Source organism: Panthera pardus, unplaced genomic scaffold (genome assembly GCF_024362965.1).
Source record: "Panthera pardus isolate Hobbes unplaced genomic scaffold, ASM2436296v1 HiC_scaffold_18, whole genome shotgun sequence".
Lineage (NCBI taxonomy): Eukaryota > Metazoa > Chordata > Mammalia > Carnivora > Felidae > Panthera > Panthera pardus.
Genome location: NW_026526743.1, coordinates 34,716,303 through 34,732,401, shown reverse-complemented (window position 1 = coordinate 34,732,401; position 16,099 = coordinate 34,716,303). Strand labels below are relative to the sequence as shown.

At 46.1% G+C, this 16,099-nt stretch overlaps 1 protein-coding gene across 8 annotated transcripts in view; it reads left to right on the top strand.

The window, feature by feature from the left end:
* Positions 1-12,343, top strand: part of CNGB1 (cyclic nucleotide gated channel subunit beta 1) — a 76,828-nt gene extending 64,485 nt beyond the window's left edge. For 4 of the 8 annotated variants that reach the window (XM_053906163.1, XM_053906164.1, XM_019455787.2 and 1 more), the window contains 2 exons: positions 6,683-6,899; positions 9,967-12,343. In XM_053906163.1, coding sequence (XP_053762138.1) covers positions 6,683-6,899; positions 9,967-10,722 — 973 coding nt within the window. In that variant the 3' untranslated portion in view covers positions 10,723-12,343. The remainder of the gene's footprint in view (positions 1-6,682; positions 6,900-9,966) is intronic. The other 4 variants (XM_053906165.1, XM_053906168.1, XM_053906167.1 and 1 more) reach the window with 3 other exon arrangements.
* Positions 12,344-16,099: the final 3,756 nt, after the last annotated feature.

Genomic DNA, 16,099 nt, shown 5'->3' with positions numbered 1-16,099 from the left:
ATTGAAACGATGCTATTATCTCATCCCTAGTCCATCTTCAAATTTGATTAATTGTCCCAGTCGTGCCTTTTATGAACTTTCCTATCTTCTTTTCTATTCCTGAATCCAGTGGAGGACCACCTGTTCATTACACTGCCTCGTATCTGCAGTCTCCTTCGATCTGGGTTCGTTCCTCAGCCTTTTTCCATCTTTAGTGACTTCGAAGAGGACAGGCCAGTTATTTTGTAGAATGTCTCTTCATTTAGATTCAGCTGATGTTCTGATATTTTCTCATGATTACCTTCAGGTTCTGCATTAGGGCAGAAATTACTCAGAAGCGATGTTGTGGGGGCGCCTGGCTGGCTGGGTCGGTAGAGGATGTGTCTCTTGTTGTTGTTCAAGCCTCATGTTGGTTGTAGAACTTACTTTATTTTTTTTTTTAATTTTTTTTACGTTGATTTATTTTTGAGACAGAGAGACAGAGCATGAACGAGGGAGGGTCAGAGAAAGAGGGAGACACAGAATCTGAAACAGGCTCCAGGCTCTGAGCTGTCAGCACAGAGCCCAATGTGGGGCTTGAACTCACGGACTGTGAGATCATGACCTGAGCGGAAGTCAGACGCCCAACCGACTGAGCCACCCAGGCGCCCCGAGCTTACTTAAAAAAAAGAAAAAAAGGGATGTTGTATTCTTCTTAGAGCAGCATATCGAGAGGCATGAGATGCTGGTTTCTCCCAGTATTATTGATGATTTTCCTTTCCATCGCTTGGTTAATTAAGCCTTCTGGACTCTAAAGTTAACATTTTTCTCTTCGAAATTGATAAGTAATTAGTGGGGAGTCACTCTGAGGCTATCTGGACCTCCTGTTCCCCATCAAGCCTTCACTTGCTACTTCCAGTGCCCATTGAGGGTTCTTGCTAAATCAGTGATTGCCGCAGTGGTTGCCAAATGGTAATTTTCTGACTCCTGCGTATTGTGCCTTCTACGTTTATTAGTGAGCATTCTACTTTAAGGAAGAGCTTTCTCTTCCTTCCCATTTATTGGTTTATTCATTTATCTTTATCAATATGGATTTGTTTTGTTCCATAAATATCACGTTACACTCATTGTTTTGGTGTCAAATTGCACTACCTTTGGCCAGCAGGCGCCTCTTCAGGCTTGCTCTTGTGACTCTTTGTAACGTCCCCAACACGTTTTAGCACTTTCTTGCTAACAGCCACAATAAGATGCTCTGGGGTCATCTTGTGCTTTCCCTGCCACATCCCTGGAAATGGCCATTTGATTCCTTGTAGGTGGAAATGGTTTTTAGAAACCAACATTTGAGCACTCCGTGTGCTCATTGCTACTGGGGTGCTACTAGGCTCTGAAGTGGGCAGAGCTGGGAAATACACCCACATGCAAATATGCATAAATAAGTGTAGGAGCACCTGGGTGGCTCAGTCAGTTGAGTGTCCGACTTCAGCTCAGGTCATGATCTCATGGTTCATGAGTTCAAGTCCCGCATCAGGCTCGCTGCTGTCAGTGTGGAGCCTGCTAGGATTCTCTCTTTCCCTCTCTCTCTCTCTCTGCCCCTCCCCCACTTGTGTTCTCTCTCTCTCTCTCTCTCTCAAAAATAAAACAGTAAACATTAAAAAAATACGTGTATCTATATATGTGTATATATCAACATCTATTTTTCTGTCTGTTTCTGTGTCTGTACCTAACGATTTCAGTCCAACACCATGGAAATCCTTCTAATCTGTTCCTTTCCCATATTTGGTAAATTTCTTCTCCAACCCTGAGAAATTTAGCTCTCTTTACCCTCATTACATTAACTCCTTTGTTCAGTCCTACCATATAGAGAAAGCAGTTTCAGAATTGCTCTCCCATACCACTGGGGTGGGGGCTGGGGAGAAGCCTTCTCAGCAGAATTCAACATTTGGTGCATTTCCTTTGGTCTTTATCCTGAGTGTCTACGATGTAAGTGTTGTGTTCAGAGTTATTTGGATTCATTTCTTTTTTCTCCCTTTAGTGTGGGTGTTCTGTTCATGTGAAATACACCCAGGTTTGCATCCCATTTTTTATGATTCCTCTCACCCCCAATCCTTGTTGATTTTTTGTTGTTTTGAATATGTCAAACATTAACATGGCACCCAAAGTCATAATGCAACAAAATGGGATGCCCGGAGACTGTCCCAGCTACACACCCCCCCCCACCGGTTGCCCCTATACAAACCCAGGCTCATTAGTTTCTGCTGCTTCCTCAATGTGTTTCCTTCTGCAGAAATGGGCAGATGGGTGAATATTTTCTTTTCTTTTCTGTCTCACACAAAAGGTAGCATACTGTAGACTTTCTTTTGCACTTTGCTTTTTTTCACATGACAACAAATCCTGAGAAGCCTTCTCTATCAGGCCATAGACCCATCTGCATGCCTCTGATGCTTGCAGACCATTTCTATGAATGGGCGTTTAGGCCATTTCCAATATTTTGCAATTCTCAACAGTGCTGCAGCGAACCACCTCGTGTATCTGTGTTTTGTACTGTTGAAGAATAGGTAAGTTTTTAGAAAAGCAGTTTTTTGTTGTTGTTGTTTTCAAACCCTTCAGATCAGGTTTTGAGTTGAGTGATGGAGGCAGCAGCATGTGGTAGAAAATCCACAACAGGCTTGGGAAGTTACAGGTCTCAAACCCTGTCCATGTGAGGTATTGGATGTGTGGTTTTAGAGAAGTTACTCAACTTCTCGGGTCTCAGTTTTCTGCAGTTCTATAAAATAAGGGTAATCCCCGCTACTGTGTTGTTGGGAAGATTAAATAAAATAGTGTGTATGAATGTCTCCAGCAAGGTACCTGGCATGTGGGAGAGCTCAGTGAACATTAATAATGGTTCCTCTTTATCCATTAAATCCTCTCTATAATTTTCTCATTGGATAAAGCCTTTTCAAATCTATCTATCTGGTTTTCTGGTTTTGCCTCCCTTGCCTTTTATCATATATTCCTATTTTCTACCTCATTCTATGAAATGACACCATAAATAAACTGCCTCCATTCACAGCACACAATAATTTATTGAGTACATAGTTCTAGGCCCTGGGGACACAGCAGGGACCAAATAAAGCTTGAATTCTAATAGGGGAGACCAACAATGGAGAAATGAATGGTTATGCGATATCCCCAGCTGGGCACAGGGCTGTGAGGGGACACAAAGCCACATCGTGGAGACAGAAGTGATGGAGGGAGTTACTTGAGATAAGTTGGCCAGGAAAAACCATTCTGAGGAAAGTGGTATTTCAGCCGGGACCTGCACAGAATAAAAGCATGAGCAGGACTGCTTGCAGGGAAGAGCATTCCAGCCAGAGGGAACAGCATGTGCAAAGGCTCTGCGGAGGAGCAAGCTCAGTGTGTGCGTGGACCAGCAAGAAAATAAGAGTAGCTTGATATGGGATGGGAGAAGTCAAGAGGATGAGCTTGGGTAGGGCCTCGCAGGTGACGCCTTGCAGTGGCTTTGGGTTTTATTCTGAGGGAGATGGCAGCTGTGTGGGGTTTTACACAGACGAATGATTTGACATGACTTAAGTTTTAACAAAACCCCTTCGGCACCCCCAGGTGAGTGGAGGCTGTGTTGATGTTGGCCCATAATACATGCAGGATGCTGGGGTCCCCTGAGGAAGGAGGCCACCCTGTAACCCAGCTTCCCTGTTTGCTCTTAGGGAAGCCACTGGGCCCTTCCAAAGGCCGGTCTGTCTGAACTTCTCCCACAAAATTTGCCCATTTCCTCCTGCTCTCCTGAGGAACAGGGAAATATAGCCAATCCTCATTAGTCGCGTATTTGCGATTCTGTGTTTGCAATTCACCTACTCACTAAAATTTATTTGTAACCCCGAAATCAGCACTCACGGGCGTTCCCAGTAATCCGTGGATGTGTGCAGAGCACTGAAAACTTTGAGTTGCCCGAAGTGCACGTCCTGGGCAGAAGTTGAACAAGGTGATGCTCTGCTCTATTGTTTCAGCTTGTAAGCGTCTGAAGACTTGGAAGCAAACGTCCTTTTGTGGTCTGTTTAGTGCCACCTTTTTCACATTTTTGTGATCCTTATTGGTGATTTTGCTATTTAAAATGGCCCCTAAGTGTAGTGCTGAGGTGCTGTCTGTGTTCCCAAGGGCAAGAGGGCTGGGATGGGCCTTACAGAGAAAACACGTGGGTTAGACAAGCTTCGTTGAGGCATGACTTTCAGAGATGTTCGTCGTGAGTTCAATGGTAATGAATCAACTGTGTATTACATAAGATGTCTGTAAACAGAAACACACACAAATATTGATCAGTTGATGAAAATGTTGTCATGAGAGGCTCGCAGAAACCTAAGCCTGTGTTTGCCCCAGAAACAATGACTCGGTGTTCACTAATTCGGTGTTTGCAGGGGTTCTACAGAGCGACACTACCAGGTATAGTGAGAATCGACTGTTAATGTCTGAGAGCGGGCTCCAGGTCCCCCTACCCTGCCTTCTTCCCCCAACAAGAGGAGCAAGGCCCAAGAAAGCCACCCATTTCTTTGGCTAGGTTAGGTGAGGGTGTGGCAAATCAACTAGCATCCCGCAGAGGCTCCTGACCACGTGTGGTGAGCCTGTGCCTGGCACTGGAGGAGGCCGAGGGGCTGAGGTGATGGCCCGGGGTGGGGAGCAGCCAGAGAAAGGAGTTGCTGACGGGCCTTGCAGCACAGAGGCCCTGGGACCAGAGCTGTGGCATGATTCATCAGAGAGGTGGTTCTCTGGAAAGGCAAGCTTGAGGACAGAGGCAGGGGATCATGTGGGAGCTCTGCCCATCAAAGGAAAAGACACGATCTGAGAGCCACAGAGCCTGGGGATGTCTGAGTTGGTGACAGCCACGTGTGGGATTCTGTCTAAACTACCTGCTTTACAGATGGAGGTGCGGAGGCCCCGAATAAGTGAAGTGCTCAGCTCTCTGGCTTGGCCACTCCAAGAAATGGGGCAAAAAGGTCTCATGCATGCTACTTTCTCCAGGGATGAATGTGCGATCCTACTTATAGGAAAATGCGTCATCGGAAAATGAGGCTGAATTTCCTTAATCTGGCAATGTCCCAGAAGCCAGCTCAGTGTCTCAAAAGAGAGACAGCCCCTTAGCAATCAGAAAAGGTCCCATAGATAGATCTTTTGTGTCATTTTTGTACCACGCCGAGCCTTCCCACAGACTGTCATGCTGTGAGTTATGGACTAAATGACACAGGTGACAGTGCCAGGCATGGAGAGGCCGCTGATGAATTATCATGTTTGTGTTCTCCTGGGGGAGTCCCAGCCGGAAAATGCAAGTCTTGGGCAATTAATATCAATATGCACAATTTAAATCCATTGCCTCTGATTAGATAAGCAGCCAGTAATGGCCTCATTTTTAAACAAACAAGTTTTGCTGGAGCCCTGGTGAATGAATTTGCCAATTAGGAGTCTAGGCCCACTAGACTGCAGACACAATTCATTTGTTCTTGAGCCAAACCACTCATCACATATCTGTAGCGTGAAATATTCCTTATCAAAGGCTGGGGCTCTGTTCGATGGAAGATTGTCTCCTTATTTAGAGAGCAGGGTGGCAAACTGCATTTACATCTGGGTTTTAATTCTGCCCCTGTGATTTCCTCACTGTGTGACCTTGGGAAAATTACTTACCCCTCTGGCCTTGCATATCTTTATTTGAAATGAGGGAGAAAAATAGGGCCTACCTGTGAGGAGGATTCTGTGAGATTTAAATGACAGAATGTGTATCAGTTATCTGTTGTTACGTAATGATATTACCACACATTGAGCAGCTTTTAAAACCACACGTATTGATCACCTCAGAGTTTCCGTGGGTCAGAAGTCTGGGGTGGCTTTGGTGGGTCTGCTGCAAGGCTGTAATCAAGGTGCGGGCCAGGGCTGAGTCCCATCTCAAATGTCCCCTGGGGAAGGACCTGCTTCCAAGGTCACATGCCTGTGAGCCGACTTCAGTGTCTTATGGTTGTAGGACTGGGGGTCTCACTTCCCAGCCAATTGTTGGCCGGAAGCTGCCCGTGGTTCTCGCCACGTGGGCCTCCCCCAACATGGCCACTTGCTTCATCAAAGCCAGTGAGGGAGCGTCTCCTTGCAAGACAGAGATCACAATCCCATGTGACATATTCACAAAGGTGGTATCTGATCACCCTTGCTGTATTCTGCTGGTTGAAAGCAAGTCACATGTCCCACTCACCCCTCAAGGGGAGGGAACACCAGGAAGGGGGATCTCAGGGGCCACTGAAGAGGGTCTGTAAAGGACTGAGCATAGCACCCGACACATACAGACACTCAGTAAGTGTTGACAGAGGTGATGGTGAGGATGGCAAAATGACAGCGAAACAAAAGGAAGAGAAGGGAAAGGCTTTGGGTCTTTTTTCAGCGGAGCATCCTATTTCTGAGTCCATATGTTATAGTATCATTCAGCATTTCCCGTGTGACCTCAGAAAAGTTCTTGACCCCTCTGAGCCTGCATTCCTCCTCTATAAGGTACAGACTATAAACCCACATTGTCCCGGTTGCTCCCATCACTTACTGAGATGCGACGCATAAAGCACTTTGCGCCCTGCTTACTCACAGTTCGCCAGCCAAAACCACCACCGCCACACCACAACCCCAGTGGATTCTACGTGAATGATGCTTTCTTTTCTCCCAGAGCATGCTTGTGATGTTCACGGGCGCTGCTTTCTTTCAGGCGCATGCTAAGAAATAACAACAAGCCCAAGGAGAAGAGCGTGTTCATCCTTCCTCCCCGGGCAGGCACCCCCAAGCTGTTCAATGCCGCCCTGGCCGTAGCAGGAAAGATGGGTGCCAAGGGGGCAAAAGCCGGCAAGCTTGCCCACCTGAGGGCCCGGCTCAAGGAACTGGCTGCGCTGGAGGCGGCAGCGAGGCAGCAGCAGTTGCTGGAACAGGTAACGCGGTTGGTTCCCCAGCCTCCCTGTCCATTTCAGCCTCGTGCCAGAGAGAGGGCCAGGGTGCCTCAGAGAGTGGGGAAATCTCTCCCCCTTCTTCACATCAGTCAGGACTCATTTGGTTGCAAGTGACAGAAATGCAAGTCACGGTGCCAGCTCACGTTAGCTTAAAAAAACAGGGAATTGATGGGGGTCGGGTAGCTGGGCAGTTCAGGCAAGGCTGGATCCAGGAGTTCAGACGATGCCCAGGGGACTGGTTTTGCCATTCTGTCATTCCTGCTTTCCTCAGGGATGGCGTCCCATCACAAGGGCACTAGGGTTACATCCTTCTGGTTTAGCAACTCCCAACGGAAAGTCCCTCTTTCCCCATGATTCCAGCAAAAGTCCCAGGGCTCACTGTCACTGGACAGAATCGGATCACGTGCCACTTCCCCAGCCACCGACTGTGGTGGTGTGGAGAGACCAGGCTCCCCTGCCTGGGCTGAGGGGGGCAGTCCTCCTACGGGAAGTCCTCCTGCACTTGCAGAGGTAGGAGCAGTGGGTGTGGGCAGGGAATGTCCCTCCCCAGATGGCAGTGATGTCCTCATATTTTATATTTGTGTCTGTGACACTTGAAAAGATTTGAAGAGAAAAAACTCTGCAGCAGGCACAGTGCCAACTGTCCTACCCGCCCCAGTCCTTGGAAATCTGAAGGGAATTTTAAAATTAGTTCTGGGATTCTTTTCTGTGACTAATGCCAAAAATGCCAATTAGAATGATTGCACTAATTATGACTATTCATGACTGTCCTTTAGGGAGGCTGTTGGGAAGGAGGCCGTGGTTAGGCAGCAGCTCCGTGGCAGGGAGGGGACTGCAGTCCACATGACAGAATTCAAAGGGGGCACCTGGGTGGCTCAATCGGTTAAGCGTCTGACTTCAGCTCAGGTCATGATCTCGCAGTTCGTGGGTTCCAGCCCCACACCGGACTCACTGCTGTCAGCGCAGAGCCTGCTTTGGATCTTCTGTTTCCCCTCCCTCTTTGCCCCTCCCCCACTTGCATTCTCTTTCTCAAAAATAAATAAGTCTTGGGCGGGGGGTGGGGGGGGGGGCGCGGCAGGAAACGAGCCTAGTGAACTTAGTCTCAATCCAGGCTGGTGTCAGAGTCTGGGGGACCTGTCCAGAGATCATTTGATATCTGGAGTCTGGGAGTTGACATCAAAGCTCCCTGGGGTTCCAGTATCTTCTCAAGATACAGCCACCCAGGGCCTCAGACTGAGGACAGATATGATTGCCTGGCTCACAAACTGTCAGAGTCAAGGTCGAACCAGCAAGTTGGGGTCCTTAGTGCCGGCTGCTGCGTGGGACTGAGCAGACGTGAGCTCCAAGGCTCTTCTCAGTACAGTGAAAGGCTTTATCTGAAATGGGGCTTATTGCTACTGAATATTAGCTCTTCACCCAGGCAGCTTGGAGATGTGAATTAAATTTGCATGAGAATTCTAATAAAAGTCAATTTTAGAACAATCAGGGCAGAATGGCAGAGTGCAAGGAGCTCTTAAATAATAATCCAAAGATACGGGTCTAAATCCCAGCTCTGTCACCACCAGGTCTGTGATCCGGGGAAGTTCCTCAAGCTTTCTGAGATGCAGATTACTCATGGTTGCCACATGGCATTGTATAGATGAAGCAGGATACCTTGGATGTCTTTTTTTTTTAAATATTTGTTTATTTTTGAGAGAGAAAGAGAGAGAGCATGAGCGGGAAAGGGGCAGAGGGAGAGGGGGACAGAGGATCTGAAGCAGACTCCAAGCTGTCAGCATGGACCCTGATGTAGGGCTCGAACCCACAAACCATGAGATCATGACCAGAGCTGAAGTCAGATGCTTAACTGACTGAGCCACCCGGGTGCCCCTTGGATATCTTTTATAAGGCATTTTGAACATGGCGAAGCACTTGACCGACCTTCCCACGATTCTTCTGGATCCATTCACAGCAGGATGCTTCAGGAAGCCCCATCAGGGCACCATCTTGCCCTGGAAGAGTGTTGTCAGAGTTTAGGGCAGATAGGGGAAGGTGGAACAGGTGTACCAAAACATGCAGGAACACTGAGACAGAGGGAGTGGTTTGTCCCCAGAGCTGCCTTGGGTTCTTGGAGTGGGGTTCCCTACCCCACTTCCCTTCCTTCAACACCCTATGACTTGAGCAAACTTCAGACGTCTCTGTTCCTCACGAGCATGCTGACCGCCTTCACTTTAATTCACATGTGGGTCTTGCACAGCTGTGGACCATTCAGGCCTCCTTTTCTGGGGGCCACTCTCTCCCATTTATTTTCATGCAGAGATGGGTCAGACAGGGCAGGTGGGGTCACGAGTATCCATGAAGGCTTGGGTTTTTACTGATACACAGACCATGGCCAGTGTCCATAGGAACCACAAAGGCTGGGGTTGGAAGTACCCACCAAGTCCCCAAGTATGGGGGCTGAGCCCAGCCTAATGCCAGTGGTATCCTGCCCATTCTTCTCCCGGGGGAGGAGAGGTCTCAACCTTTGAGACCTTCCAGAAAGGGGGACAGCCCACAGCTACTTCTGCCATCTCAGCCTTTTACCTTGTTTGCTTAGAATTTGTCTCATTCACCCAGGAGCACCCAGCCCTGGTAACTGGACAGTGGACAGGGCCACTGGTAAGTGGACAGGGCCGCCGGCTCAGCTTTGCAAAGGCTTGGTGGTTCTCCCTCTTGGTCTCAGCCTCTCTTCCCTCAATGGCTCAGGGGCAGGCTTGAACTGCAGCTCCACTCTGGCTTCTAGCCCTGCCCATCAACAGAGACCCAAAATATCCCCAAGACCTTCCGCTAAGTCCAGCCAGGACTTTTTAATTCCTAAACTTCACCATAATATACTCTGTGTCTACCAAATAATCCTGATGCCTTCCAACCCCCCACTTCTCATCCATTATATTGAACCCCTGAGTGCTCTGCCATTCTCCTCCTTGGGGGTATGAGAAAGGGGAACAGGGAGGTGTGCAAGACCCCTCTAAGACCCCTCCAAGAAATGTCCGATGTTCTTTGCCTCACCAATCACCCTTTCCGGTTTCAGGCCAAGAGCTCGCAAGACACTGCGGGAGAGGCGGGATCCGCCGCCCCAGACCAGCCAGCACCGCCAGAGCCCCCAGCCCGCCGCTCTCCGCCACCTGCCTCCCCTGAGAGGCCCGAGGAAGGCAGGGAGGGGGCGGCAGGGCCGGAGGAGCACTCGGTGCAGATCCGCATGAGCCCAGGCCCAGATCCCGGTGAACAGATCCTGTTGGTGGAGATCCCGGAGGAGAAGGAGATCCCGGAGGAGAAGAAGGAGATCCCAGAGGAGAAGGAAATCCCCGAGGAGGAGGAGATCCCGGAGGAGAAGAAGGAGATCCCGGAGGAGAAGGAGATCCCCGAGGAGAAGGAGATCCCCGAGGAGAAGAAGGAGATCCCGGAGGAGAAGGAGATCCCCGAGGAGGAGGAGATCCCGGAGGAGAAGGAGATCCCCGAGGAGGAGGAGATCCCGGAGGAGAAGGAGATCCCGGAGGAGAAGAAGGAGATCCCGGAGGAGAAGGAGATCCCGGAGGAGAAGGAGATCCCCGAGGAGGAGGAGATCCCGGAGGAGAAGGAGATCCCGGAGGAGAAGAAGGAGATCCCGGAGGAGAAGAAGGAGATCCTGGAGGAGAAGAAGGAAATCCCCGAGGAGGAAGAGATCCCGGAGGAGAAGGAGATCCCGGAGGAGAAGGAGATCCCCGAGGAGGAGGAGATCCCGGAGGAGAAGAAGGAGATCCCAGAGGAGAAGAAGGAGATCCCAGAGGAGAAGCAGGAGGCCGAGTGAGGCTGCCGCCAGCGTGCCACTTCCGGCAGGTGCAGGCGCGTCCCGAGCAACGCTCCCCTCTCCTGCAGGCCCAGACTCCCGGACTCAGTAGCGTCTGTCATTCTGGCCCAGCGGGCTTCTGCCAAGGCTGGTTTTGAAGTCAACAAATGTCGTTAGTGTCCCTGAGTTCCCACCATCACCTGAGAACCCTATCTCTTCCGACTGTTATTTTTAAAAACAAAATTCTTTTCTATTTAAAAAGTTTGTGGGGAAAGGCTAGACAGAATGGGACTCCAACCCTCCGGGAAGCTTTGTTGGAGACTAAAGGGTTAGTGAATGTTTGGGTTTCAACCTCCCACATTTCAAGGATAGAAAACCTGCCAGCAGGTGGGAAGCCTGGCTGGCTCAGTGGGTAGAACATGGGACTCTTGATCTCAAGGTTGTGAGTTCAAGCCCCACATTAGGTGTAGAGATTAAAACAAACACAGCTTGTCAGCAGAAGGGTAGTTATGCTCTGCTGCTCATTTGACTAAATGGGAACTATGGCTCACCTGACGACCTGATTAGGGACATGATGCCCATTAGGGTAGTTAAGCATGGATCTGTTCCCGGGTTGCATTCAGTTCTGAGTCCGATGCCATCACCTAGTTCTGGTCTGCAGGGATTCATGCTTGCTTACTTTAACACCCTTGCCATAGAGATGATGGTGGCAACTTCCATTAATCCTAGAAGACAAAATTACAGCTGACACCACTGAAGTTCCTGATGCTTCCCCAGATCAAGTCAAGTCATGTTGCTTTAATGATTCAAAATAAAAGGGGGGGAGGTGGGATGGGGAGGAGTCCTCAGTCACTGAATATTGGGAGGATTTCATTTGCATATCTAATGGCTCATGGGGGAGTGGGTGATTAAACACAAAAACCCGTCCTGGGCCATTTGTTTCCACCAGCAACAATGAACACAAAAAGCCCCGGAATTCCAATAGGTACTGCCCATTTTATATAAAATTGCAGGACATTGTGAACTGCTGAAGAGGCCTTTGAGGGCTTACAAATGTGTGTATTTGTCTATCGGACTAAAACCAGAACATTCATTTCCCCTGTGAAAAAAATGAAACAATATGGGAGTTCTCAGCCTGGTCTAAACACTTCCAAATCCCAGGGTAACAAACAGATTTCTCTAGTTGATGACATACCATGTGATCTGAGTAATCACATTGTATATAGTGATGAGCAGCATTATTTTAGCCTTTTAAAAAGCTTTTATTAATTTATTTTAATAAATTTTTATGGGTATGAAAGGCTACCCAGTTAAAATGATCCCTCCTACCCCTGGTGCCCAACCTCCCTGGTCCCCTTCCTGGAAGCAACCACTATTATCAATTTCTCATGCTCTTCCTTTTTTTTTTTTTCTTTCACAAATAATAACATACTAGAGCTGCTGTTGTTTTTCATTTGATTTATTCTGAAGATTCTTCTTACTATATAGAGGGGATGCTTATTTTTCATGCCTACAATCTAGTCCATTGTCTGCAAGTATCATAACATTTAACGGCTCTCCAATTGACAGGCGTTTGCCATGTTTTCAATCATGCTGTTAAGAAATAGTGCTTCAATTAAAAAAAATCATATACATAACTTCACTGGGAAACACTGTTTTTAAATAGGGGAAATCTGGAGGTTTGGGCTAATTTTTGCTTTACCATCCCCAATTATCATATTCATATTTACACTACATATTCTGTTTTCTTTCTTTTTTGAGAGAGAGAGAGAGAGAGAGACAGAGCGTGAGCGATGAAGGGGCAGAAAGAGAGGGAGACACAGAATCCGAAGCAGGCTCCAGGCTCTGAGCTGTCAGCACAGAGCCCGATGCAGGGCTCAAATCCACAAACCAAGAGATTGTGACCTGAGCCCAACTCAGATGCTTTACCAACTGAGCCACCCAGGTGCCCCCGCACTTCATGTTCTAAATCCAAGCATAGAGAATGCTTCCATTTTTGGCAAGTATTTCAGATATATCAATCAAGTCAGTGTGTTACCCTTCAGTAGATGGCAAAATGTTTTGAAGGCACCTTCACTGTGAGATCCTATTTTATAAGGAATCTTTTTTTATATGAACATACTCATTATTTTAGATATCAACTCTTGAATGTATACTGCTTATTATATAAAGCGAGAGATTCTTGAGGTTTTCCAAGAATTGTCCTGGAAAGAAAATTGATTTCTTTTCTTTTTCTTTTTTTTTTTTTTTAATTTACATCCAACTTAGCATATAGTGCAACAGTGATTTCAGGGGTAGATTCCTTAATGTCCCTTACCCATTTAGCCCATCCCCCCTGCCACAACCCCCTCAGTAACTGTTTGTTCTCTATATTTAAAAGTCTCTTATGTTTTGTCCCCCTCCCTGTTTTTATATTATTTTTGCTTCCCTTCCCTTGTGTTCATCTGTTCTGGTCTTAAAGTCCTCATGAGTGAAGTCATTTGATATTTGTCTTTCTCTGACTCATTTCGATTAACATAATACCTTCTAGTTCCATCCATGTAGTTGCAAATGGCAAGATTTCATTCTTTTTGATTGCCGAGTAGTACTCTATTGTATATATATACATCTTCTTTATCCATTCATCCATCGATGGACATTTGGGCTCTTTCCATACTTTGGCTATTGTTGATAGTGCTGCTATAAACATTGGATGCATGTGCCCCTTCAAAACAGCACACCTGTATCCCTTGGATAAATACATAGTAGTGCAATTACTGGGTCATAGGGTAGTTCTATTTTTAATTTTTTGAGGAACCTCCATACTGTTTTCCAGAGTGGCTGCACCAGTTTGCATTCCCACCAGCAGTACAAAAGAGATCCTCTTTCTCTGCAACCTCGCCAACATCTGTTGTTGCCCAAGTTGTTAACGTTAGCCATTCTGACAGGTGTGAGGTGGTATCTCATTGTGGTTTTCATTTGTATTTCCCTGATGATGAGTGATGTTGAGCATTTTTTCATGTGTCGGTTGGCCATCTGGATGTCTTCTTTGGAGAAATGTCTATTCATGTCTTTTGCCCTTTTCTTCACTGGATTATTTGTTTTTTGGGTGTTGAGTTTGATCAGTTCTTTATAGATTTTGGATACTAACCCTTTATCTGCTATGTTGTTTGCAAATATCTTCTCCCATTCCATCGGTTGCCAAAAGTTTTGCTGATTGTTTCCTTCACCGTCCAGAAGCTTTTTATTTTGATGAGGTCCCAGTAGTTCATTTTTGCTTTTGTTTCCATTGCCTTTGGAGACGTGTTGAGTAAGAAGTTGCTGCAGCCAAGATCAAAGAGGTTGTTGCCTGCTTTCTCCTCGAGGATTTTGAAGGCTTCCTGTCTTTCATTTAGGTCTCTCATCCATTTTGAGTTTATTTTTGTGTATGGTGTAAGAAAGTGGTCCAAGTTCATTCTTCTGCATGTTGCTGTCCAGTTTTCCTAGCACCACTGGCTGAAGAGACTGCCTTTATTGCACTGGATATTCTTTCCTGCTTTATCAAAGATTAGTTGGCCATACTTTGTGGGTCCATTTCTGGGTTCTCTATTCTGTTCCATTGATCTGAGTGTCTGTTTTTGTGCCAGTACCATACTGTCTTGATGATTACAGCTTTGTAGTATAGCTTGAGGTCCAGGATGGTGATGCCTCCTGCTTTGGTTTTCTTTTTCAAGATTGCTTTGGCTATTCGGAGTCTTTTCTGGTTCCATACAAATTTTAGGATTGTTTGTTCTAGCTCTGTGAAGAATGCTGGTGTTATTTAAAAAAAATTTTTTTTAATGTTTATTTATTTTTGAGAGAGAGAGAGAGAGACAGATTCAGAGTGGGGGAGGGACAGAGTGAGAGACACACAGAATCTGAAGCAGGCTCCAAGCTCTGAGCTGTCAGCACAGAGCCCGACACGGGGCTTGAACTCACGAACCGTGAGATCATGACCTGAGCCGAAGTCAGATGCTCAACCGGCTGAGCCAGCCAGGTGCCCCATGGTGTTATTCTGATAGATACTGCATTGAATATGTAGATTGCTTTGGGTAATACTGACATTTTAACAATATTTGTTCTTCCTATCCAGGAACATGGAATATTTTTCCATTTGTTGGTGTCTTCTTCAATTTCTTTCATAAGCTTTCTATAGTTTTCAGTGTATAGATTTTTCACCTCTTTGGTTAGATTTATTCCTAGGTATTTTTTGGTGCAATTGTAAATGGGATTGATTCCTTGATTTCTCTTTCTGTTGCTTCATTATTGATGTATAGGAATGCAACAGATTTCTGTGCATTGATTTTATATCCTGCCACTTTGCTGAATTCATGGATCAGTTCTAGTAGTTTTTTGGTGGAATCTTTTGGGTTTTCCATATAGAGTATCATGTCATCTGCAAAGAGTGAAAGTTTGACCTCCTCCTGGCTGATTTGGATGCCTTTTATTTCTTTGTGTTGTCTGATTGCTGAGCCTAAGACTTCCAATACTGTGTTGAATAACAGTTTTGAGAGTGGACATCCCTGTCTTGTTCCTGACCTTAGGGGGGAAGGTCTTAGTTTTTCCCCATTGAGGATGATATTAGTGTTGGGTCTTTCATATATGGCTTTTATGATCTTGAGGTATGATCCTTCTATCCCTACTTTCTTAAGGATTTTTATCAAGAAAGGATGCTGTATTTTGTCAAATACTTTCTCTGCATCTATTGAGAGGATCATATGGTTCTTGTCCTTTCTTTTGTTGATGTGATGAATCCCATTAATTGTTTTGTGGATATTGAACCAGCCCTGCATCCCAGGTATAAATTCCACTTGGTCGTGGTGAATAATTTTTTTAATGTATTGTTGGCTAATATCTTGTTGAGGGTTTTTGCATCCATGTTCATCAGGGAAATTGGTCTATAGTTCTCCTTTTTAGTGGTGTCTTTGTCTGGTTCTAGAATCAAGGTAATGCTGGCTTCATAGAAAGAGTTTGGAAGTTTTCCCTCCATTTCTATTTTGTGGAACAGCTTCAAGAGAATAGATGTTAACTCTTCCTTAAATGTTTGGTAGAATTCCCCTGGAAAGCCATCTGGCCCTGGACTCTTGTTTTTTGGGAGATTTTTGATTACTAATTTGATTTCTTTACTGATGATGGGTCTGTTCAAATTTTCTATTTTTTCCTGTTTTAGTTTTGGTGGTGTATATGTTTGTATGAATTTGTTCGTTTCTTCCAGATTGCCCATTTTATTGGTGTATAATTATTCATAATATTCTCTTATTATTGTTCCTATTTCTGCTGTGTTGGTTGTGATCTCCCCTCTTCCATTCTTGATTTTGTTTATTTGGGTCCTTTCTTTTTTTCTTTTTGATCAAACGGGCTAATAGTTTATCAATTTTGAAAATTCTTTCAAAGAACCAGC